The 27,629-nt window shown below is 36.7% G+C and overlaps 1 protein-coding gene across 1 annotated transcript in view; it reads left to right on the top strand.

The window, feature by feature from the left end:
- ALDH1A3 (aldehyde dehydrogenase 1 family member A3) overlaps positions 1–27,629 on the top strand; it is a 567,347-nt gene that overhangs the window by 122,824 nt on the left and 416,894 nt on the right. Inside the window, exon 3 of the mRNA XM_044078687.1 lies at positions 7,289–7,432. Coding sequence (XP_043934622.1) covers positions 7,289–7,432 — 144 coding nt within the window. The remainder of the gene's footprint in view (positions 1–7,288; positions 7,433–27,629) is intronic.

Below are 27,629 nucleotides of genomic sequence, written 5' to 3'. Positions count from 1 at the left end.
TTATGGTCAATGTTTATATAGTATATCTATTTTGGATCGGTCAGTATTACCTAAATTCAAATGAAATTCAAAAATTCATTATTCACCTCTGTTTTCCTATTCATATTTTATTTCATCTTATCCACAAGACCAATTCAGGTTTCTTTTAGTTTGTGTTTTAAATGTTGTTGGACTCCCATAGGCCTTTCTTCAAAGTGTATGGCCAGACCTTCACCCTTCAGACAAGTCCCATGCATGGCCCTAGACTGTCGTACTTAGTGTTCATCAAGGTTCTATTGGCAATATGCTGCCATGCCCAATTCATTTACTTGCCTCTATCTAGATAACCTCATTGTTTGCAAGTGTCATTCTCTGCCAACCTGAAAACTCCTTGGTGCTAACATTCATTTTGTTTATCACCATCACTCTGCAGACTGCTTAACATGGTCTGTCAAGTGTTTCATTCCTATCACTTTTGTATCCTTTTTGTCAACATGTTTGCACACATTTTACCCTGGCAGGGCACTTTTTGTGTCTTTGCCTAAATAATCAGTGAAGATATCCCTGACAATGCCACAAATGATCATTGAAGATATCCCTGACAATGCCACTGAGCCACTGAGACAAAAAATTCCTTGTGAAATATTCCTGGCTCCTTGTTCAATGTTTACCTAACTACTGAGCCCCTGTGTTAGTTTAAGACATTTTTAATCTTAGTGTTTTAATTCATTTCTAATCTTAGTGTTAATGTTCTCCTTGTCCTTTCCATTTGTACCTGTTCCCCCACGTTCTCCTTACTGTGCTATGCCATATAAAACCACACTGAAAGCATATGATAATGCTTTCTATCTAACAAGAAAAATCATCAGTTATCCATCACTGTCACTGCACAGCTTCCATATCACCAAGAACATTTAACCCAAGTGAGTAACTGAAATATCTGACATCCATTTTTCTTTTGATGTCTCTATAAAACAGGTAGTGTCCATCCCTGTCCGATGCATCTGACACACTTCCCCATTATTGTCACCAGTGTCAGGTCAAAGCCTAAGGATAACCCTGCAGGCTTTGTCTTTGCTTGTTCAGCTTTCCAAATGATATGGCTGCAGCCCAGAACTGTAATATTCACTCATACAATGGAGGTGAAAAATAAATGTTAACAGTAATACATTGCCAGCCATAATAAACATGGCATTCTTCACATTTACATATCTGTTACATCAAGGTACCTCAACCGCATACCTGTCAAGATGCAGACAATGAAAATATGAACAAAGGCACTTGAAAAATAGGAGCATCCATCCCAAAATCTGGACATCTAATTAACATAAAAGTTGAATAATAAATAGCATATAACTCTTCCCGCTTCTAGCAGGAATATGGGATACTACTTAGAAACATATGTTTAAAAAAACAGGGTGTGAATGGAAAAATATAAGTAATCTGTCAAAGAGACTGTGTAAGATCTGTAGACTTTAATGAAAAGTATTGTAAAATTCTATTACTCGGAGTGATTTATTTTTGCTTCAGAATACAGGGAGTTGTAAAATGTCTTTTTTCTGTAAATTATTACTGCCACTAGTATGTTCGTTATATAGTATGGTTTTCTGGGTACTAAATAGCTTCCAAAATCAAAATCAAAATCAAACATGACGAGGAGATTCAGAAAATTGCATAAAGAGGTAAATCAAGCCCAAAAATATTGACACCTCCAAAACTAGAGACGTCTTGTGCAGGGGTAAATCAGGCCTGAAAATAGAAACATTCCTCCAAAATAGGGACAGTTGACAGCTCTGCTCTCTTTCCTTTATTTAATCTGCACTCCCCTTTTTTGCCCTTACTATTTATAATTACCACTAAATATTTTTATATACTGACATAATGCCTGTACACCTTAGACTTCCACCTGTCACTCCTGAGCCTTAGTATAAATGTAGTTTCTTTTTTCTCCATCATTTTATAGCTTCTTTTCAAAAATATTACCTTTTCAACACAATTCTAGGAGACGTGTGAATTTCACTGTTCTTTTTTATCACTCATTTTAGTGTTTTGTGGGAAATCCGATTTAAAATGTATACTGTTCAAATACAGACTTAGGACAAGTCCTACACACACAAACATTTGTGGGGTCCTTTGCCATGTAAAGGTAAAATATTCCTTAGGTAGTAGTTCTTTAGCTGTTTTAGTTACTTTATTGCAGGAATAACCCTTCTCTTTTCAATAAATGCAATGGGATCTTTTACATACACCTGAACCATAACAACCTGTTGCAGGTGGTATCTTGCTTTAATGCCTCATATGCCTTATTGCTGTACCTGCATTTATTCTGCACCCCAAACTTTTTCAGCCCATTTAATATTTTAGTTTAATTATCTATGACTTTATTTATTTGCCAGCTAAGGACTATCTGAAAATTCATTTCATTCATGACCTTGAACCACTGAGGGACTACTCAAACTAGAAAATGGTTTGTAACAAATATTCACAAGACACTGTCAATATATTATCAGCTACTCCCTCCGACCTTATCCTTGTACCTATTTGTACCAGCTGATTTGACACAATAGTGGTCACTAATCTTTTTCTGTATTTCTCAGTCATTAATCTAATGACTACCACCATGATATGACTTTTCAATACCAGCCTTGTGTTTTGACTGAACTGCTGTGGTATATCCCTTTCGGTGGTGTAAGCCTCAAACTAGCAAATCAGTTGATTAACTTTTTGTTAGACGTTTTCTAAACTACCATGGAATAAATAACTAATCCCTTAAATTGCATGTTTCACAATAGGCTATGAAACTTCTGGAAATAAAAACATGGCAGTGAATCAGCCATTTCATCTAATATGCCTGGCACTGCCCTTTTTCTCTCACATAATTTATTTATTTTTTTAAGCTGTCATAGATAAAATTCACTTGTACATTAACTAGCTCCTTTCCCTGTACTAACTTAAAAAAGAATACTCAGGAAAAAACAGCCGTCCATATAGACATTCACTGTCAGGTAGTCTGTTTCTACCTATGGGGCCAAGGGAGGGAAACTGAAAAAAGCTTCACCATCACACTTCCAACAGCTGCATCCTGATTTCCTGGACACCAGTGTTTTCCTAATCAGTATGTCATCAGTCTGTAATAAAAAGATCTGCCAAACTTTCTGATCTCATTCATTATCACTCTGACTTCTCATGCCTTGTGGTACCTCTTTATTTGCTGTCCCACCTGTGTGTAAGTGAAGGTTTCATGCCCTGGCCAACTCTGCAGAGCTACAACTCTCATCTTGTTCCTGTCTAGCAATTTGACTATTAATTCAGGTAATGCCCGCAGCATTAATGTGGACAGCTAGAATCACCTTCCCCATGTCTGCAGAGATTCCTACAAAGTTCACTCTTACTAAATCCTATTGTTTTATCCCTGGTAAGGGGAGCCCTAAGTTCTCTCAAATCTTTTGAAAAAGTAGCTTTTCCTTGCAAAGCTGTTGTCTAGAAACAATAAATCGTCTAGGTAGTTTATCATCCTCACCTCTTCCCTGAGTTATCTGTTTTCCCAGTCTTTTCAATTTCAGTACTGAACTTTTCAAAATGATCGCTGATCACTGCACACCATATGGGCATTATTTGTCCATGTAATACACTTGCCTGCTTGCAAACCCTAATAACAGTCAATCTTCTTTCTTATCTGACAAAAGCATGAATGCTGATTCAGTGTCTATTTCCCCACAAACTGCACCTCTTCCTTGTTAATGACTGGAACCATATCATCCAGTATATGCTTTTTCAGTGCACTGTTATCCAGTAGACCCTGCTGGTGCAGGAATGTAATGTATTTTTTGAACAGCAAGTTTATTACAGATATGATCAACAAAATTAACAATATTCCAGACACAAACTTCTAACTAGCAACCATAAGAACAGACTAACTATAAAACAGAGAAACACAATATAATGAAATTGGCAAACATGCCAGCTATTTACCAAGCTTCAGAAGTGAGAAGAAAGCAGGAATATAAATGGCACACATCATGTATTAGATGAAAAAAGAAATGTGTTTTAAAGGCAATTTTGATAATACAAGAGTTTAAGAGGGTTATGTAAATAATGCAACGTTAATATGGGAAACATTCAGTGATTTTAAAACATTCAAGAATATATCCCACATCTTTACAAATGTTTTAGGGAGTATATGAGCTGGCTATAATTTGGAGTGTATATGGAGTAGAAACATAATGTATTGCTTTATTTAAAATTTGTTGACCGGGAAAGTCTGACTTGAACAAAGCCTATTTTCAGCAGAGGCCCAGGGAGAAATATTCCAGTCACGTGCCTTTGGAATGTGGAAGGAAACCAGAGTACCCATAGGAAACCCACACAAATACAGAGAGGACATGAAGACTCCACACAGGAGGCACTCAGTCGAGAAGTGAACTGGAGAACCCTTGCTGTGAGGGGATAACATTAACTGCTGCAGCACTGCAATGCATGGCCCTGTTTTTGCACTTTAGTTAATTTTCTTGGCTCACTGCATTGCAAAATTATTAACCTGTGAATGAATAAACTGAAGTTACAACCCATCACAAGGCCTTATATTAAAACAGGATAGTTCAGAGGAATTTGCAGCCTAAAGCGAATGAGTCTTTTGAATGCGCACACATCATTGAGTTCTTACTGGGACTCCACTGACATAAATTGGGAAGACAGCATTATGTGTGCATTTCATACATAAAGTGAGATACTTGAGAAGTATGCTCTACTCACCCTCATTTATGTAAAGCAGTGCGCTGGGTTTAAGTCCATGTGCAAATGCTGTTACTTAGGCTGGGTGCCCACAGCTGCATTCACTTTCCGAATCGTGGCACAGTCTATCTCCACAAATTCCATTTATTGCTCTATAGATAGGAGGTAGGATTCTTTCTTGCTAGCAGAGAGTTGGAGAAAATGTAGCACTGCTGCTGTCCTGTTAGGTGACGGCAAGAGGATCAAGTCTGACCAAGTGAGAATTAGTGGGCAGGATCACCAAGGATCAGCACTCAGTCCCAAACTTAAAAAAATAGACAAGCTCAACCTCGCCAACTGCATGGCACTATTTATTCTGCTTGTTAACCTTTCCCCTGAGTGTAGCTCTATGTGTCCATTTCAGTGCTTCTGGTGTCACAATAAGCTAGAGACCCAGTATATAAAAGACTAGCAAAATGACTTTACTTCAAGGATTCTTAACTGGACCTATATGAGAGCATGATGTAACCATTATGTCTGATGTCTGAAAGAAAAGTGCTTAGTTACTCACAGGTCAATAAGTAAGCCCTTGACCCCCTTGCCTGCCACTCACCGACCCACCCACCCAAGAACTTTTACTTTTACTTTTAGAATATAGACAAGGGTATGGCTCAAAGAATTTGGCCATTCAAACCTGTACCTTATAGGATCTTAGGATTGCACTCCAGACCCAGCTCCAGACCTCACCATTTCTGAAAATTAATCTGATCACTCCCATCAGGACCATTCAGGATTCCACAAATGGCTGGTCTTATCACCTCACAACCAAGGAGGGAGGAGCACATGGATAAAAATCAATAATGCATTGTTAGGAAAGGAGGCACTTGCTCCATTAGCATGAATAAGAATGTCAACAGCATATGACTGCCCATCAAAAGAGGAAAGGAGGGCATATATCCATATGCTAGCTTTTTTTTTTTACTTTATTTAAGGACAGTTACTATACTACAGTGATCAAATAAAAAAAGTCTTAGCAAAACTATCTGACATTGAATGGCTGCCTGACAATATACTAATACATATTAATAATATTTAAATTGTAGGACACATGGGAACTTATCTCATATATTCTAGATCTTTGAATCATGGTTGCCACCAACTAAATGCAAATCTGTAAATTAAAATGTAATACATAAATAATCACCAACAGAAAAGGTGCTCTACTTCTCCCAGGCAAAATACCACCCCAGCTAATCACCTAGTTCTGTCCATCTGCGTCCCTCTCTCTGCAACAATGGGCGGTGTTACAAAAGTAACTCTATAAATCTCATGTCGATAACTATTTCTAAGTGTGCTTTACTGTACTTTGCTGTTTATCTGTTTAGCTGTTTTGCTGTTTATCTTGGAACCAAATCTCAGTTCTAACGCCATAACAATATAATCAAGCTTGTTACTTTGAATGTCTGTTCTTGTGTAAAGCCTCTGTTTGTGTTGTTGTCCTCCCCTGTATTTGAAGCTTTTCACTCTCAGCCTCTTCATCCTCTATTGTTGACACCACTTACCTTGGCTGATGATTTCTAAACAAGCCCCAATTAGTCCGTTGCACTCATTTCCCTTGGGAGACCCCTTATGTAGCCAAGGTGGAAAGAAGTCTCAGAATAATCCTACTGTGACCCTGCAGATGAGCCTTACTGTTCAGGATCAAAATGTCCATGTGGACTGCAGCTACTATAACTTGCCACTCTAACTTAAAACTGCCAAGAGCTGGGGCTTAAGAATCATGCATGCTGTTAGGTGCAGGGATTTAGAATGCCACAAAGGGAATTTCAAGCTGAGTAGAGTGACTATGATGATGCAGACATGACTTCCATGCTGTCAGATTGTTCATTCCCATCCAACCCCTGTGTTACCTTGGTAGCCTGCCTACAGACTTGGAGACATGTCCAAGTCTCTACAAAGGCATGTTTGATGACACACAGATCCCTACCATTTTCCTCCCAAAGACAGGCAAGTTGACATAGACTGCACATTCCTCACCTGCCCCTCCCCAGCTCCCCCAGCACCTGGGTTGTAGTCAGGGCATCATCCTTCTACACCACAGAGCTTGGCCACACTCATCCACCATTCAGTATAACTTTTCCAATAAGCAAAGAATAAATGATAGATAACAGGCCACACACACTTACTATTCAGTATGACTTTTCCAATAAACAAAGAATAAATGGTAGATAATAGGCCACACTCATCCACCATTCAGCATGACTTTTCCAATAAACAAAGAATAAATGATAGATAATAGACCACACTCATCCACCATTCAGTATGACTTCTCCAGTAATCAAAGAATAAATAATAGATAATTAAACAGTATTCCTTTGTGATGCTTCTAAACTTTATATCTTTATTTGTAACAGGCAATCAGCTTCAATTGCTGCTTTACTTTAGATTGTTATTCATTTACAAGCGTATTATCCACAAATGTATATTACTGGATTTCTACTGAAGCAAAGTATGATACAGATAGATTTGAATAACGTCATGAAACATTCATAACTAAGATTTTCTTTTTCTTTTGTTTTCTTTTTTTTTCCTTTTTAAGGCAGATATAGATAAAGCAGTAAGAGTAGCAACAACAGCCGCATTCCAAAGAGGTTCTCCATGGAGGCAAATGGACGCCTCTGGGCGAGGAAAACTCATTCAAAAACTGGCAGACCTTTTGGAGCGTGACAGAGTAACTATAGCAGTAAGTTAGATTAAGTAGAGATGGTGAATGTGGTTCATTCAGAGAAGTTATGTGTGTTCACTATAAAACACAGTTTTGTGAGTTTTGTGACTTCGTAACTAATTGCACTTAATCGAAACACCAGAACAAATCAGTTTACATTCTTTTTCTCATTCACATTAATTTATTGCATTTATAATGTTTCGCTTATTTCCTCTTGTTACTGTATTGTTACAAAGTGTTGCTGCAGCTTTCAGATATGAAGATAATGTGAGACCTTGGTCAAAAACAGACTGCAAAGTTAAACACCTGGTCATGCCTAGGAGGGTAATAATTTCCCTGAAAATATATGAATAAAGTATGCTCTAAAAGTGTGGCACCTATAGCATTATTACAGAGTGCAGACTTAAAAATAATGCAGAATAGAAAGTAAAAGCACTGACACCTCTCCTCTAACCACATAAAACAAGCTGTCATCAGATTGGCTTTTGGCATTTAGGGCAGGACTTGGTGTGCCTCAGTGAAATTAACAAATGAGATGGTTTTATTTTATGAATTTACATCTGTTTGCCTTCCTCCCATTTGTGTGTGTGTGTGTGTGTGTGTGTGTGTGTGTGTGTGTGTGTGTGTGTGTGTATACATGCACAGTCATATTCCAAAAATTTCCCTTCGTAATTAGACACTCATTAACTATTTTGAAAAATAATAATTCACTATATTTGCATGTATTTCAAATTATAGTAGTTTGCTGACAACACCTGGTCTGCTCTGTTTTCTGTTCTTATATTACTGTCAAAAGGGAAAATATGGTAATATCTGCAAAATATTCTCAGCACCTGTGTAGTTTCAAACCTCTTACTGTCATATCCTCTGAGTTTCATAGTATGGTTAGAATTCCTTACAATATCTAACTTGACATGAATACTGATATCTCTGTGCTCTAGATGGTTATAAAAAGAAGTAAAAAAATCAAACTATACCTGCTGGGATGATCCCCTCTATGATGGTCATTTTTTTTTTCCTGAGGTAGTATTGCATCCAAAATATAATAACTGGGACACCTGTGCTAAAACATATTTTTCATAGTTTCTTACTAGGCTAACTGCCCTTGCAAGCCTAGCCAATTATCCCTTGTGAGGCTCAAACAACCCCACCTGTCTTTGTAAAAACAAAAACGCCTTACACCACCACCCCACCTCTTGTCCTTGTCATATGTCTGACAATCAGTTTGCATTTTGTTTTGCAAGGCAATTGAAGTATGATTGCATAACCTAAGGTATGATGAACAAACAGAGAAAAGAGCCCAGTTAATGCCAAAAGCAAGTAGCAAAGTTAAGAAATGTATGCAGGGAAACACTGAAGCATTCGGGTTATTATGAAGAGTTACACCATAGAAATGAAGAGCTGTGTTTGCATTTCATCATGTCCAACTTGTATATATTACAGCACTGTGAAAGTCACATAAAGTTGCTCTGTGCAATTAATCCAATCAAAACAACAGGCCTGTGTCTTAGATATGCTTACATGGACTCCAAAATTAAATAATATGTTCATATGATTATACAAGTAAATAATGAAATATGTAAATACCAGTTGATTTAAGAAAACAATTTGACTGTCCTGATGTCTTGTTTCAAAATATACTAGAGCCTAATAAAAAAATTAACCACTAAACCTACAGTTGTAGAATGCATAGCAAACTACCCAGAGATACACAGACCAGTCAAATTTCCATGAAATTTATAGTCCAGCGGATTTCACTAGAACTTCTGTGTACCACATGACATGCAAATCACTGTATCTAATTCATTATCCTTAAAGCGATTTATCCATATAAAACACACCCCTTTTCAAAAAGCAATTATGTCAGTTTATACAATGATTGACAAAGGAAAGACAACAAAATGCTACTGCTACTTTCACAAAGTTTACGAAAGTTCAAGGAATAAAACTTACACCAAGAGTTTACTGTCATTGAGTGTTGTAGATCCATCAGGATTTGTTATAATTAATTATGAAGGCACACATTGTACATAAACTGAAAAATCTTATGAAAGAAAATCACAAATTGTCTCTTGCATTCAGAGTGAAATATGAAGGAAACAAATACTTGGCCCAGAAAGGTGCAACCCTGCAATTGTTCTACTGTGGTTGAAACTGGTTCTTCAGTGGAGGCACTAAAAGAAAAGATAAAGTTGGATGTTGAAATCTTCACAAATGAGACTCAGAAAAGAATATAATTGGATGCCAAAGAGGAAAATAACTTATTTCATGGGACTTCACTGTTAGAATACTGAAACTAGAAATAAATTGCTGCTGTTTAAAAAAATGAGAATGAAGGGAGAAGGAATTTAAGGTTCATGCTTTGTGTTCTGACTGAGAAGGATAGATAATAAAGCCATAGTATTACTGGAGTGATTTAAGAGAAAAGGATATAAATGCCTTGGCCTTCTAATGGAGTAAAATAGGAGCTGTATAGGTGAAGTCTGTAAAATGAGAGTAGGACCTTAAACTAATGACACGTGTAGTACTATTTTCCAGCGTGATACCTGCCCCTAGCATAAACATGACTTTAGTCCTTCACACCATAGAGTTCAATTTGTGGTTGAAGAAGTGGTCCATGTTCAGCCATGAAGTCACTGCAATTTGTATTAAGACAGTTCAAATAACGAGGAAGCACTGTGTAACAGATTCAAGAAAAACAACAGTAATGTAACAGATACTATTATAGTAAATAAAATAGACACACCATGACCATATAGCATTCTTGTCACACTATATTTCATACGGAATTTAAGATCCTTGTTACATGGTTGCAGTATTTACATGTAATGGATGCATGTTTGATTTAGATGTCTAAACTAAATGGTCTACAATATTCATTATTGTGGAAGAAGCCTCCATAAAGTAAGGCAGAACAAGGCAAAGCAATGCATACATTATCTGATTAATATATCTCAGACAATATCTAACTAACCCTTAGTGGTATTATCATGGGCTGAGAAATGGAAAAGAGGCTGGGGCTAATTATATATACCTACAGTTGGTTAGTACTATGGTTGAGGATCTTAGTGCTGCCAGACTTGTAGAAGGCTTATAGAGGATTCTGGATTAAGGATTATGTCATAGGAGAGGGACGTTAGAGTGCTCACAACATGGTGTAGAAACTCAGAATCATGGTATTGCAGCTGTCAGAAGGGATTTTATATATGTATAAATATATATATATATATATATATATATATATATATATATATATATATATATATGTATATACACACACACACACTAGATCCTTATATATACACTAGGTCCTGTCCCCATGAACTGAAGGGTAGAAGGTGTTTTGGAAGTAGCAGAGGAAGCAGGGTATCTTGAGCCATGAACCCTACAAAGAGGCACTTAGGGGAAAAAATATGGGGCAGTCCAGAGAGTTATCAAGGCAATCTGTGAGACCAGGGGCACAGCAGACTCAAATGAAGAAGGAAGACAATATTAAGATATGGATGGAGCTTAGAGCTCTCAAGCTTAAGGAGGCTGGATGTATTGATGATTGTAGGAAAATTGCCAAGAGGGTTGAGGCAGATGCAACCAAAATGGTGGCAAGAGGAAAGGAACAGGTAAACAGAGTAGCTTATAATGGTAAGTAGACCTATCTTGGAGGTCACGGGGGATTATGGATGATAAAATAAAACTGGTAGGTATGAAGGATAGAATAACAACAGGGAGGTCTGCAACCTAAAGGGTTTAGGGAAGCAGGTAGTAGGCCTCTGATTGCTTACTTGGTCATGTAAAATGTTAGATGGGAAGAAAGAGATTGATCCACCAGCTAACCAAGTTATGGTAAAGTCCATACCTCAGCTAAAAGTGGTTAGGGGGACATAATTCCAAGCAAGATTATCTCAGGAGAGAAAAGTACTAAAACATCAATATTCCTGTTTATTAAAGTGACTTACCTTGGGTGACAGTTAAGGTTGATTAGAAAAGGTCTAGAGGATAGTAGAGGCTAGCAAGGAGGTGGGGTGTAAGGTAGCATCCTAAAAGAGGTTAGCAGTACATCTTGGAAGAACAAAAGTGTAGAGTTTATTTCTTCTCTGAATAAATGTCCAAGATAATACAACATAGACTTAATCAAAAACTTAGTGGAGGGTGGTGCTGAGAGGAGTTCTGTGTTATGGACAAGGTTTACCATGCACTGAGCATGACAGCTATGCATAAGGAGTACTTGAACATTAGCTAGACATATATGGAATAAATAACACTTGCACAACTGATAAATGGGATTAGCATATAGTAAGATCACACTTTGACAGTAGTGAGCATGCTGTAGTGTGATTCACTTCGGGTACTTGGATACCAGGCAGAAAAAAAAAGAATGTCTAGTGTTACAAGAACATTAATTGTAACAAGAAAATAGTTTAAGAGCTGAATAAAGGAGAGAATCAGCCCCATGTCTGTGTAACTGAATTTGTTCACCTTGACAGAGAACAGGAGGAGGATATAATAGGGATACATAACACAGTAATGGAGTAGCATGGGGCATTTAATCTGAACAGCAAGGAAAGATGGAGAGAGGGAAGCATAACTAACTGGCTGAGGACACAGCGGCAAAGGGAAAAAAAGTCTTCATGATAAGAGTGTTGGACGCCAATACACCTGCCTCTTAGTCTCTCCTGTGACCTATTCATTCTTCCAAGGGGGCAATAGCTGGCCCGTGAGTTTATTCTCCTGAGAAATGAGAGTTGGGTACAAAGACTAGTACCAACATCTGCTGGACAGGTGGGGATTGTTTGTTTATGATCCTATGTCTACATGCCATGCTTCAATATCTGCAGAAGCTTGCTAACCATAGGAACATGACTGTGACCATCCCCCACCAGCTCCTCCCAGCATACTGCCCACTTGTCAAACCAGGTCATCTGAAACAAAATTCAGGGCTTTACTAAAATATTAACATATTGTTTCATCTTTTTGTTTTGTATCCCAATTCTGGAATTTAAAAATAAAAGTCTTCAGTGCTAGGATAGCCATATTCAACTAACAAAGAATTAAAGCATTTCATAATATCTAAGTTTTTCAGAATTTTGCTAACTGTAAAGAGATTGTAAAATTAAACAACAGCTCAAAATCTGAATAAGTACAACGTTATTAATGTTTACGAAAAATATAATCAGTCTTAGCCAGGAGGCATGTAAGGCGTACTCTATATAAAGCTGTGAGTACTTAAGCGACATTCCTATGAAATGTAACCTTGTTAGACACTTCTGTAGCTGCTTCTTAGTCAAATGTTGATGCATTTACAAAGCATTAGAAACCTTAAATAAATTCAGTTTAAAGAGCTTACTTTCTAGAAATGAGCTGCATGCATCTAATGAATAAGATCTTTCCAATGACTTCCTACTTTTTATGTTTCACTTTCCCCATGTTTTGGATGCTGCGTGTCACTATTTGATTTCAGCAAAAATGACATCATGAAGAAAAACAGAAACATAACGTGGAACTTGCCATTTTAATCAGTCCTTGAAGATATTACTTATGATAGGTTCCCAGCTGCATAATTAGCGGATGTTTGCTGGGGTCTTATGTTAAAGGTAATAAAATCATGTTGGATCTTTATGAAATTCATGCATTATTAGAGTTGTGGTACTAAATATCAAGTGAGGAATGGAAAGGTAGAGTAAGAACGGAAAAAAGGATTGTGCAGAAGTATCATCCATTATCCACCTGGTGACATGGCGAATTTTGGCCGGCAACACTGTCAGACAGGACAGCTGGAAATCCGATGACAGCTGCTTAATGAAGAGAGCTTCACTGTTTGATCTACTGCAAGAGAGACTTTCAAAGATGAATCATTACAATGTATTCTTCAAATAATATTGCCTTCATTGTGAGTCTAATACAGGCTTAGATCAAATAGCCATACAAGATCTGGGGAGCAAAGCTGGCACATTTTTAGTGAAGGCCTAGATTCACATACTCCTTAAAACCTTTAGGTATTATGATACTAGACTATCCATGGTGACATGTGAAGGTGGAAACACTAGCATTTGTGTCTCTTTGATTTTTTTTAATTTTATTGTATGCTGTTTCAAAGAACATTAGCAATACTGTATGCATGACACATAAATACAACTGGAGAAGAGCTGCAGAAACATATATATTTTACTATACTAACCTCTAAAACAGAACATATACATTCAGAAGTTGACATTAAGTATTACTGAAACATGTTTGCAAACTATGTTTTCCATTACTTCTGCTTAGAAGGGGGGGGGCTGGGATACCCTATAATTCCTCTACACATTTATGACTATACAAATGAGGGATATTGGGGGTGTTAGAACCCCTTACAAACAGAATTAACTGAAATTGCAATTTGCCAATGTGACTGAACTGAAATGTGTGCCCCAAAATATGAGCACTTCATTCTAAAAAGCATGCAAATTCAGTGACTATCTCATTCCAAAAAAAATGAAGGTGTGGTGTGGGAATGCCAATATTATAAAATCGTAATGAAAAATATCCTCATAGGTCTACATTGTACACTTGTATAACACCTGTGTCATGTTTGGGTGGCTGGACTCAGATGGTAGTAGCTGAGAATCCTGAGTCAGAAATATTATTGTCGGTTACTCAAGCTTTTATACTCTGTAGGTGACTGATATTCAAACAAATGTAAGGGTTCATTTGTAGGCCTGAGAAATGGATAGCATTATTAGAAGTTCAAGACACATTATTGCAACTCTCTCAACATTGAAAATGTAATTGTGATTCATGCAAAAAAACAGAAAACTAAGAAACTCACTATTACATGTTATTATTGTTTTAACAGAAGAGCAATACTCCTGCAGCCTGATATCCCAAGTCCAAGCTGACTGTACATCAGTGAAAGGAAATTCTCAGAGATACCGCAATGTCAGACTTTATTTTGGCAAACAGCACTTACATTTTCATATAACAAGGCATGCACATTCCCTCCTCAAACTTGAAGCAGGAACTTGAGAAAAGCTTTGGCTAAACAATGTTAGGAGAGGCTGCAAACTCTGATGTGGACAATGGTCTTAAAGTAGATTAGTGTTTCATTTTTTTCTGCTTTTCAGATTTCCTCTTCTTACTTTTTCTCCTTTTTTTATAAGTAAATATTTTTCCAACCATACCTCTCAATTGTCCAGATTTTCAGAGAATGTCCAGATTTTTGCCTCATAGTTCTGGCATGTTCCTTATAGAGTGTGTGGTTTTCTAGCAAATCATTCCAGTTTCTTAGTTTTAAGTAACAGAATTAAAAGTTCTACACAAAACACAGTCACAGGTTTTATGCTTCAGGTTGTGAAAAAGAAACACACACAGACACATATACACAAACACACACACACACACACACACACACACACACACACACACACACACACACACACACACACACACACACAGTAAAAAAGTCATTTTTGGTGATATGCAAATGCTACACATACTTAATAACAAACTTTAATGGGTTTAGATTTAACAAATAGTCTCAACTTAGAAATATAGGCAGCAGCAATCATGAATGAAAAAAAAAATAGTTGAGGCTTCCTTACAGGCACTGTCATATGTGGGCAGTGATGTAATGCCAGGGTAAACCCTTTCAGTGCTATAAATAACTGCACAATGCCAACAGAGAGGACATAAGAATTCTTTCTTTGGTACACATTGAAAGAGTCTTCAAACTAATATGTAACATGACATCACAAAGAAGTGACACACTGCTATTTGAAATATACCAGTATTCCTTACTAAGTAATTTATGGTCTTCATGTATAATGTTCAGTATTAGGACAAATCATTAAAATTGTTTAAAATGTGTCCAGATACATTTAAGCTTTTTTTTCATTCTAAGACCAGTCAGGTTATAAACAAATAAATATTTTGAAATGGCACAGTTTCATAAATCAGTGTTTTATTTGAGATAAGGTATTCCAGAAAAAATGAAAATGCAGAGAAAGAGAAAAGACAGAAAGAGAGAGAGAGAGAGAGACATAGATTGTATGGAATCTGACAATTTATAAACATCAGCATCTGTGTTCCATTGCTTATAATTTAATCCACAAATAATTGGCATAGTATCAATTTTATACCAGAAACAAAAATATGTTTTCATTTAATTCTCAACTTTTTCTATTAGCTTTTCTTATTATAGTTTTTGCTATCATAGCCTGCTACTATAATAATTAATTTGCAACACAATTTTTTTTTCTATTTTAATTTTTTTATAACAAAACTAGCTATTTTATCCAGTGTAATGCTGCATTGTGTTAATTCAAACTAAAGTGACACCAGTGTTCTCCACATTCCTACATTCTTAACATGTGGATAAGCAATATCAACGGTGTTTCTTTTCATAATTGTAATATACCTCTCAGCCTCATAGCACAAGAATGTTGTGCAAAGCCAAAATAGTATGGGGGGGGGTAAAAGCCCCAAATCTGTCCTTATAAACTTAAAAATCTTGTTATAAACTTAGAAAGTTGTTGGAATAAGATGTTTTGTATTAGTGTGCATTGTCTGAAGGATATTAGGTGTGAAATTCAAATTTATTTATTTATTTATTATTTATTTGACATTTGTTTACTGGGGTGGTCTGACTTGGTCTACAGAACCCATTTTCAGGAGAGGCCCGGGGAGAAAATCTCAACATACAGTACAATACAAATACAGTATAATCCAATACAATACAAACGAAATTAGAAATACTATACAAAATAAGATGAAAGAACATAAACTATGTTACAAAATATTACAATATATACTACTCATCTAAGCAATTCTATAGTGTTAAAACATTATAGACAATAATAGTCACTCTCACCATATACACAGCCTATGAGTAGATAATGTGCAAAATTAGTACATATGTAGCTGGTGCAATGTGTGACATTGACTGTTATAGTACATGAAAAAATAGAATTTTGGTTTCAGTTAGGAAAATAATAGCCAGAAAGTCAGTGATGCAGAAAGGTAGTGAGAGAGTTAAAAGGAATAGAAGCAGTAGAGCCTGAGCAGTAGCTTAAGGATATGGTGTAGAAACAGAGAAGGAGTTAGGAGAGACTTAGGATCTTGCAGACTATGAGGGAGTGAAATGTGACAGAAGAGGAGGATGGGGCTAATGTGGAAGAAGAGGAAGAGCTGAGCGTTAGGCAGGCTTTATGTAGGAACAGAGCCATGTATTTTTTAGATGATTTTTAAAGAGACTTTGAAATTGGTTAGGACAGGAATAAACCTGGTAGCTAGAGGTAGTGAATTCCAAAGTATAGAGACAGAGTATGAATACAGAGAGTGACCTGTTTTTTTGCGGGTTTTGAGATAGCTAAGAGATTTTGTCTTCTGATCTGGTGTGTAAGGTATGACTAGATTGGCTAGTGCAGGGCAGGCAGTAGGCTTGAAAATAAGGTTGTGCAAGGTGGATAGCTGAATAAAGGCAAGCTGGTTGGGGATTTCAAGCCAGTATAGGTCGATCAGTGGTTTGCAGTGGTGTGTGTGATATTTAGAGTTTGTGGCGAACTTTGCAACTTTGTTGTAGCACTGTTCCATCGTGCTTAGGGTACCACTTTGTAAGATAGTTAGGATAAGATGTCTATTATTTAGTAGCTTCAATCCTCAGTAATTTGCCAGAAAACCACATATTGTATGAGGAACAGACCAAAACTGTGAGGCAAAAATCTGGATGGTCTGCACAATTCTGGACAGTTGAGAGATATGAACTGTGCAGATTAATAGAAGACTGTATTTAGATTAGATAGATTACAGTAATATGACATTCTTGATGCCAGTGCATGCTGCCTTGTGTCACATGCCTCAGCGGTTTCTAAACATTACTTTTTCTTTGTAAGTGCTTCCATCATTCCCACTGCAACTGAAGGGTGTGGAAAACATCAGCATAATGCAGGCGAACAAGAGCTGCCATGATGGAGAATGTTAAACTTCTTCTGCACTCCTTGCTAAGAGTACCTCAGTTTTCTGAATTGAAATCATATGTATCTTCCGTATCTTCCTCTGCCTTCATTCGTTCCTTCATTGAGTGTCACTGCCTCATCGTTCAATTATTTGCTAAAGATAGTGGTCAGATTACATTAAGTTCTTTTTTCACTTAAAACAAAAATACGAACTGGGTCCCAAAGTCTAGTAAGAAAAACACCATGGAGAGCAGACACAGCCAAATAATCCCTGGAAACTTTATTGTCGATGCCAAAAGAATAAATCAAATGAAATAAATCAAGCGCTTTCGCCTGATGAATATCAGGCTTTATCAAGATCCAGAGATTATTTGGCTGTGTCTGCTCTCCGTGGTGTTTTTCTTTTCTCACTTCTTTGTGGGGGACTATTGGCCACTGACTTTTAATATTTCTTCCTGGACATCTGTTATAAGAGTAGATTGGGACCACTATTCCAGAAAAATATTTTTCTTGTTTTGTTTGTTGAAAGCATTCATACTGTTAGTTCAATCCTACATTTCAAGATGAGGAAAAGGACAAAGCACAGATTTTTTTCCCCATTCACTTTTTTCACCATTCTCCAACAACAACAGTACATGAATGTTATTCTGCAATTGTTCCTTGCGTTTCTCTTATCACTGTTAATTTCCACTTACTTTGCATTACCTTTATTTGTATTAGTGCTTTTCCCTTTGTTTTCTTCTTTTAATTCTTTTATGTATCTGTAGTCATTACACTTTATGTCGTTTCAGATTTTGATCTTCCCATTATCAATCTTATTTCTTTCAACTTTTTACATTATTGTTCTTTCTCTCTCATGTTTCCGTCTCACTCTTCCTTTAAGTGTTATTTTTCTGATTTAATGCATTGCCTCCTCTTTAGAGAGCCATAGTCACCTGTGGTCTCACTTTGTTCAGCTGGTTTGATTTACATAGGGATGTGTTGCCTATGTAATGGCAGTTTTGATTCAATTCCATGAGATTTGCTTGTTCACTTTGTGTCAGCCTTGGTTACTTCTACATTCCCCATTTAGCTCTGAATTAAAGGCTTATTGGTTGATTGTTTAACTTAATTTGTCCATTCACTTGAGATTTGACTTTACCCTTGTTGCTCAGGTTATGGCTGAAAATAAAGTCCACAGACTCAGTTTACTTATCAAGTTAATAAAAAAATAAAAAGATAATTAAAGACATAAGTAAATAATCATTTGTTTCTAAACAGCATCCTATGTATTCCTATAGCCTGGTAATTGCAGTCTGCCTAATAGCACTCACTCTAACTTTTGTTGTGGCTTAAGTCCACAGTTCTATTTACTGTTAAGTACTCTTAAGTAGTGATTCCATCCAGGGTGGTTTTTAGTGTTTATGTTGTATATCCTTTCACCTTACTTAGTTGGGAGTACTATAATTAATAGTTTTCTCTCCAGTGTGGTATCTGATCAAGAGTATCCAAGGTATACTTCATGTAAGGCATCATAATCTGAACTGTTCAGGAATGTAGGCATACTAAAGTTGAACCTTTCTGGTACATTCAAGTTCTCTTTAGCTGCAGCTTATTGTTTGCTGTAATTTAAAAATGTCCTTCCTTGAATCCTTTACTACTTTCCACCTGTTGAAAAGCTCCATGTGAACTGAGCTGTTATGTCTCCTACTTCAAAGTTAAGCCATAGTATTTCCCATCATGTTTATTTGCATGTTTCGTCTTACCTTATGAAAAGACCAAGAGCTGTGTTACTCCATTTTTTCTCTGATCTGCCTGTTTTGAATACTAATAAATTGGCATATTACTAATTTTTTCCCTGTGTACTTTGTTTTATGAAGTTCATATCACAGTGCTCCAGCCAATGGAAACTACGGCATCACTGGATCCCCTGATTATTTTTATTTATTCTACAATTTGTTTACAAGGAAAGAGAAATGGTCCATTTGCTCTTCTCAGTCATGACCTGGATGTAAAACAAAGCAAAGTCAACATAAGCAAAACAAAACACAAATGCACAAAACTAACACTGATTTAAGTAGACATTGTTAGTCTGAAAACTCTTAGCTTGAGACGTCATGCTTTATAGCTACACTATATACAAGAGAGGTAATATATCAATGTTATGTATATATATATATATATATATATATATATATATATATAGGTCTACTTGAAAACACTGATGGGCCAAAACACCGACGCTGAGAACACCGAGACTGGAAGATCGACAACTGAGATGACCGACAGTTTAAAAGCCCAATGCTGAGAACACCGACATGTTAAGGTAAGTGTGCGATAGTGACAGACTTTGGGGTTAGGGGCGGGTTAAGTGAATTAGGGTTAGGGCACGGCTTAGGTGAGTGTGCGATAGTGACGGTCCTTAGGATTAGGGTTTGGGTTAAGGTTAGTGCATAGATAGTTGTGTATGTAAGGTTTAGTGTAGGTTTGTAAGGTTTTTGGTGTGCTTGTGTTGTGTGTGAGTTTTTCCGAAAAGGTATTTGTTTTGTTTTGTTGATTGTCGGGATTGTGGTTTGTCGGGCATGTGAAGTTTCGTGCTTTTAAACTGTCGGTCATCTCAGATGTCGATCTTCTGGTCTCGGTGTTCTTGTCGTCAGTGTTTTGGCATATTGGTGTTTTAAAGTAGACCCATATATATATATATATATATATATATATATATATATATATATATATATATATATATATATATATATATATATATATATATATATATGCCATGCTACACCTACAGAAATCCCAATCCCTACATGGTCTAGGGACCTAAACCTTGTCACCACAATAAACAGAACATGCTGGAGGGATAGATTCCTGTCCCAGATATTTACCATACTTTGGAACAAGCTACCCATCTATGTCAAGAAGAGTTCCTCATTGGCAGTCTTCAAGAAAAATCTTGATGAGTGGATGGGAAATAGGAAATTCACCCCGGGGATCACTTCTGTAACTCTGCTCGACAGGGGCACATGAAAATAACTTTCTTGGGTAGTGAAAACCAGGGAAGCTTGTTGGCTAGGCTTACTTAGGCCCCTGGGCTGATAGCCTAGTACCTACCTATGAACCTAGGAACCTGTGTGTGTGTGTGTGTGTGTGTGTGTGTGTGTGTGTGTGTGTATATATATATCCTCCCTGCGTTCATGTGGGTTTCCTCCAGCTGCTCAGGTTTCCTCCCACATTCCAAAGACATGCAGTAGGTGGACTGGACACTCTAAACTGACCCTAGGTATGAATGTATAAGTGTGTGGTCCACCCTCTGAGGAGGGTTGGGCCTCGGGCTAGCAACTCAACCCCTTAAAACCCGAACCTGCTACAGAAACAACAAGTGTTGAAGTGCGCTCATTGCCCGATGTGCTGTATACATGGGAGTGGATCCAGGATCTAGGATCCAGGATATAAATATATATATATATATATATATATATATATATATATTTTTTTTTTTTACACATTTTATGCAAAGTGATACAGTTCAGTATTGTGCTGTGTAGAACATCTGTGATTCAATCAGTGGAATAAGATTAGATAAAAGAATTTAAATTAGTCATTGTATGAAAGCCATTGTATGTGATCATAAGCCGCTATGCCATTGTGACAATGAAGACTGAAACCTTCATGAGCAGGGAGCACTGAATCAGAGCACTATCCCACAATTCCAAGCTCTGAAAAATGAAACAACTGCACATGTACACTGCATTTTTTTATTCTTTAAAAAATCTGACAGTGGACCTCAGGAGTGTTATTAGTATTTGAAAGAAGACACTATAGTAGCCAGTAAAGCTGAAAACAAACTGAAGTTTTTCCTCAAAGCAATGTCTTTTTTATTTTATATTCTAATGTATTGTCATATAAGTTGTATGATTTTACTTGAAGCTGTATTACTGTACACAGCATAGTCTACATTGTGCTTTGTTACTTGTGAGAATCATTGTACACAGTTATTTGAGTAGAATTGACTGTATTCGCTATATATTAGACAAGGATTCTTTTACATCTTGAGTTGTACTATAAAAAGCACTCATGTCTGTTGTTAATCTTGATTTGTGTCTGAGTTATTTGAGTGGCATCCAGTAGGATGCATTCATGTCTGATGTTGATTTTGGTTTGTGTTTGAGAAATGTGAGTGATCCAAGTAGTTTAGCAACTTATTTGAAATAATTATAATTTTAAAATACTAACTAAACCAGGGATCAGGAATTGATTCAAAAACATAGGAAGTTCCTGGGTTAGCTTATAGTAATACTTCTAATATAAAATTGCATTTTGGAAAGAGAATGTGGTTATATACAAAACAGGAAAACAAATTTGCATTCTGAAACTGTTGTGGTAAACAGCAGTCACACTTATGTATTTTAAGTTGGTCAAACTTTCTGCAATTCCATGCACCAGCAATTGAGGTAAAGAGGTGTTTGCCCACATTCTGACATTATGACTTGAGCCAATGAGTCTGTGTAAAAATAACAGGATGCTCACTGCATGTAGACCAATGTGTACAATGTGTGAGAATACCCTGGATAGATTTTAAATTATAACCTATGGGTAAATGGTAAAATAATTACATTTATAATACTTTAATAATGTTTGATAAGTTAGGAAAGTAATTATAGATGGATGTCTACATTTGTTGAACTATGCATGTCAGTGTTGCATGCTTTTGGTATACGGGCTTGTCAATATTTTTTAGAAATGAAGCATGTGATACTGAGTTTATCTAGAATGCATAAATGTTATTATTTCACTCACAACATTTTAGAATTTCAAGGACACATTCACCTATAGCTTAAAGTTGTAGCCATGGGATTTAGTATGATCGGACCGTGCAGTGGTTCAGCGGTTGCGTTGTTGCCTAACAGCAAGGGGTTTTCCAGTCTGATTCTCCGCTGGGTGCCTTCTGTATGGAGTCTGCATACCCTCCCTGCATCTGTGTGGGTTTCCTCCAGGTGCTCTAGTTTCCTCCCACATTACAAAGACAGGTGTGTGGAGTGTTTCGCCCCAGGCCTCCACTGAAAATTGGCTTCATTCCAAGTCAGACTTTCCTGTTAAATAAATGATACTATCATATGCTAATATAATAATGGATTGGTTAAAAATTTTAACTCCGTTAATGGACTTATTGAGCATATTATTTGGTGGAGTTATTGTTTAGAGGATTGTTCAATACTATAAAAAGGAGAGGTTCAGTATATACTTTTATATAGCAGAAGTTGAAGTTACATTTTGGGGATGGGGAATATATTCATCAGAATGGAAGGCTATGTGAATAAATTCATCCCATGGTTTGCTTTTAGGTAATTTATATTGGAATACTTCTAATTCCACTTTTCATGCTTATGGGGATGTGGGAGTCTCTAATCTATGGATCAACATTTCTTGTATATTGTGAAGTCGTACAGACCATAGATATCCCAGGTCAAACAATATGATGTAAAATATGCATGTCAGAATCAAGTTCTATGAGTACAATACTGTATTCTGCTTGTTTTTTTTTTCTTTCATTTTTTGAAAATAATCAATTTATTTATTTTATTTACTTATTTTTTTATTTTACATTTGTTTACTGGGAAAGTCTAACTAGACAAGCTGTCCTTTTTCAAGGGAGGCCAGGTGAGAAAAGCTCCACAATTAATACATAGAGAAAGTATACACTGATAGACTGGTAGAATAAAGATAGTAGATACTTACATGATGAGAGATAAAGTGATTATAGCTGTGCAAAGAATAAAGGACAGATAGTGCAACACTTTTACACCTTGACAAATGATTATATATGTACAATTATATTGAACAGACAGTTCACATTTTCCATCTTTATAGTACAACATTTTTACTGTTTGCTTTATGTAATACATTGTATTAACAATAGTGTTGCCAGATTTTAATGGGGTAGAAAACCTAAGTAAAATACAAAAAGTTCATAAATTATTTAGTAATTATGTATTAAAGTTCACAGGATGACCAGCATTTAATGATAATTATTTCTTAACAGATTTGTTTTTTCTGTGTGTGTTTGTGTGTATGTGTGTATGCATTGATTCTCATGTAATATATGTTAGATCAGCATAGAATCACGTATTGCAGCTTTTTGTGTTCAATATATATATATATATATATATATATATATATATATATATATATATATATATATATATATATATATAAGTAATTGCTAGTTTTAACTCTGCTTTGATGTACCTTGCATTTAGTGGATCTCCCATCATAAACCATATCTGTCAGTTTTTCTATAAATTTGTGTATATATCTTTCTGACTCTGTCTCTTACTCAGTCTCACTTCCTACATATATATTTGTATGTCAGTGTGTCTGCGTTTGTGTGAGTGTCTGTATTTAACAGTGGTAGCCATCATATAAGGTAAAGACAGGCAAGAAGCTAAACAAGGAAGAGATCAACAAGCCTGACTTTCTGAGGAGTGTGTGTGTGTGTGTGTGTGTGTGTGTGGGGGGGGCATTCTGAATGGAGGTATATATATTTTTTCCCCACAAGAGAAAAATATTTTTTGTTTTAATTTCTCGGTTCATTTTGGTTAATTATCTTAGCTGCAACTGATATTCAATGAATATGTCAATGATTAAGTGATGTTGTCCTTATTTATAATTTGCGCTAAGTAATTTTTGCTGTTTATTCCTCAAGGTCTAGATCATGATTGAAATGAGTCCTTTGACCAGCACACTCACCTGGTCAAAAAGATAAAAGTTTATCTCCTGCACCTAGCTCCATGGCACAGAGAGAAAGAGGCCTTACTGCAGATCAGGTGACTGGGATTCAATCAGCAAATCCAGCACTCGAGGAGTGAGACAGAAAAGGGCAGGAAAGGAGTATGGCTCATTCAACACCCCCCTCCATGTATGCAGAGGGTGAGTTACACTCAGGTACACAATGAGTGGTTCAGCGAGTGGTTCAGCTTCGTTGACAAAGACCAGAGAAACCATTGCTTCTTCTTTCAGGATAGAGAGAGGGTTGCTTGTAGGTAATGCTCCTTGCAGAAGTGATGAGGCATCCTCCATGGTCAGCCCACTCCACTTCCACCTAGGAACTTCAACAAATGGGTGCATGGCATAGTGCTGACTGTCTGAATGATGACTTTCAGCCCAGATATGGGAAACATATAAGCCAGGTGAATGAGATGGGGCTGATGATTAAAACAGCTGAAGCAAAGAGAGCAAAACAAATAAATAAATAAAATTCATCACACCAAAATGCTTGTAAGTAGAGAAAATTTCCTTCCCTGTGAAAGTATCTGCCATTTAATAAGTCTGATGATAAGCAGTACTCAGAACAACAAAACAGTCTGAGCAGTTTATCCCTTCCCATGGTGTTACCCTGATATCAAACAAATGTTTGCAGGATCAACTTTAAAACTATTATGAAAGTCTGCTATGTAAACTTAGAGTATCTATTGGAGGTTTGTCTAAACCATCAGCGGTTCTTGATGTTTTTTGATATTACAGTGCTGTACATTACTAGATAAAGCATTCTTAAATGTATAAGACAATAGACAGACACATCACCTAGCCTGTTTCTTCCTCATTTCTCTGTTTATCTTATTTTTTTACAAAAAGGTTATCATCCACCACATAATACCTCCTCAAAAGGTATAATATCAGGAGGAGAACCAGAGGATTGTAATAAAGTATTATTATGGTCTGAATATAGATCCATGGGTGATTCTCTGTGTTTTGTGTAAAAGTTTTCTTTTTCCTCTCATAATAAAGGAAAAAGAGGAGGGGGTGTTTCCATTTTCTTTTCCTTGCATTATTAATGACAGTATGGGTGAAGGTATTGCATTTTCTTTAAATAAAGAGGATATCTGTGAGTCCTGAAAATGTTACTACAATGGCTGCTGGGAAGTAACTAATTCCTTACCTAATTTTAATTTAAAGTATTTTTGTCAAACATCTAGAAAATGAGTCCACTTCATGGCATAGGCAGATGACACCCTGACTATGCCCTACATGTACCCAGGTTTGGATAGTGGTCTGAGTGATGGAAAAGCAGACCAAGGAGAAGGTAGTGAAGCTGTTAATGCCAGCTTGCCTCCATAGCATACTAAGCCATGCTACCTGAAGTAGGTCATAGTAAGTGACCTTATGCAAGAACCAAACACAAGAAACAAGTAAACCTTTAGCAGAAGTAGGGAGTTGAGTCAAAGCACCAAGCAGTAAAAGACTGGCACTGCAAGACATCTGTCAAATGCTGCTGGGCCTGAGGTAGGGAGTAAATTAAAAAAAAAAACACAGGGGCTAGCCAGGCCTCTCAATTGCCACTATTTTAGAGGAACATTCCTATTATCAGGCCTGATTTACTCCTGCACAGGATGTCCACATTTTTGGAGAAATGTCTGTATTTTCAGGCTTGATTTATCTTCTCACGCCATTTTCTGAATCCCTTTCATCACATGTGATATTTGAAACTGTCTACAACAAAGAATATCATGCTACATGACCAACGCACTAGTGGCATCAATAATTTAGTGACATTATTACAGCATGTCTTTGATAATATGATTATATCTATCCATCATTTTTGCCAGTCTCAGTTTTTTAAAATGTGTCTTTGAGTACTATCTAACATTCCTACTGAAAGAGGGAAGAATGATTTGGTATTTGTTATTCAAATTTTATCTTAATTAGATGTCCAGATTTTTTGCAAAATGATCCTGTTTTTCAAGGGTCTTTGTTCCTGTTTTCAGTATCTACAGGTTGAGAGGTATGGGCTACCTGAATGATGTTGTGAAGTTGTTGGGTATTGATAGCTGTACTGGGAGAAGTGAGACAGTGCATGTTTGGCATATTCCAGCATGGCTGGTTGAAGTTTTGTAAATGTTTTGTCATTTGACTGTCACATTAATTTGTATAGATGCTTGTATTAAAAATGTATTTGTAAAAGTTGCTTATGTTAAAAAAAATGCTGCAACAGAATCTTAACAGTGTTCTGAATGGAAACTGTGCCAGAGTCAGGTAACTAGATGTGATGTCATTCCATAGCCAGCTGAAGGACGGAACTCTGGCAGCAGCAGTTTGTTTGTTTTTGTTTTTTTTTAAATCTGATATAAAAGATCTATGTCATTTATCACAGTTGAGTAGTAATAGTTGTTCAGTAGTTGTTACTTGTACAGTTCAGTGTGTGTGAAGTATCTCATCTTGCCTTGGGGAAGTGAACATTTCAGCAGTACATCTTGCCTTGTGATATTAAGTAAGTTAACTAGGGACAGTTTCTCTTTAGTTAGGGAAAGTACTGTGAGATTAGTTTAGTATTATTTCTTTTTCTGCATATTAGAGTCTATCCAACCATGTTATTTTATATTTCCTGTGGCTGAAAACTGTGACGTTTATTGTAACTAAATATTAAGTATTTTCCTGTTTTATAGGTTCATAGGTAGGTACTAAGCTATCTGCCCAAAGGCATTTATAAACCTAGTCAGAATGTGTTGGCTTTCACCATCCCCTTAGATTAGTTCCCTGTGCCTCTGTCCAGCAGAGCCACTGAAGTGATCCCCGGGGTAAACTTTCTGTTTACCATCCACTCTTCAAGGTTTCTCTTGAAGAGTGTTAGTGAGGAGCTCTGCCTAATGTAGATTGGAATCTTGTTCCAAAGCATTGGAAGTCTCTGGGACAGGAATCTATCCCTCCAACACGTCCTATTTATTGTTGTGGTGAGGTTTAGATCCCTAGAGCGTGTGACTCGAGGGGATATGGTTTTCTTTAGGTGGAGCATGTCCAGCAATTCTGGGTTGGACATAGCCTTCTATGTCAGGCATAGATCACCTCTGAGTAGTTGGTATGCAACTGAGTACAGCTGGAGTTTCTTCAGTTGAGCCACATAGGGCATCTGTTTGAGGCCAGTGATCCTCTTGGTGAAGTACTTTTGTGGTCTTTCCAGCTGTTGCAGGTGTCTTGTAAGGTACATCCCAAATGGGGTGTTGTACTCTATGATGGGTCTGATGAGTGATGAGTACAGGGGCACAATGACCTCTTTTGATCTGGATGCAAACCTTTTTGTAATTAGGTGGGCCACATAGAAGGATTTTCTAACCACTTTGGCAATGTGATTATCAAAGGAGTGATTGCTATCTACTTGGGTCCCCAAGTATGTTTTCTGTATTTAGGGGACTACTACCTATGTGGTAGTTTGTGGGTAATTTGTTTTTTCCAAAGGGGATGACTATGCACTTTTTGGCATTTAGCTTGAGGCCATGATTTTGACACCAGGTATCCGTCTCAGTGAGACCCTTTTG

The sequence above is a fragment of the Protopterus annectens genome, chromosome 7.part1, assembly GCF_019279795.1.
Source record: "Protopterus annectens isolate FY-2018-M chromosome 7.part1, PAN1.0, whole genome shotgun sequence".
Lineage (NCBI taxonomy): Eukaryota > Metazoa > Chordata > Ceratodontiformes > Protopteridae > Protopterus > Protopterus annectens.
Note: the sequence above shows the minus strand (reverse complement) of the source record. Positions and strands in the feature narration are given on the sequence as shown.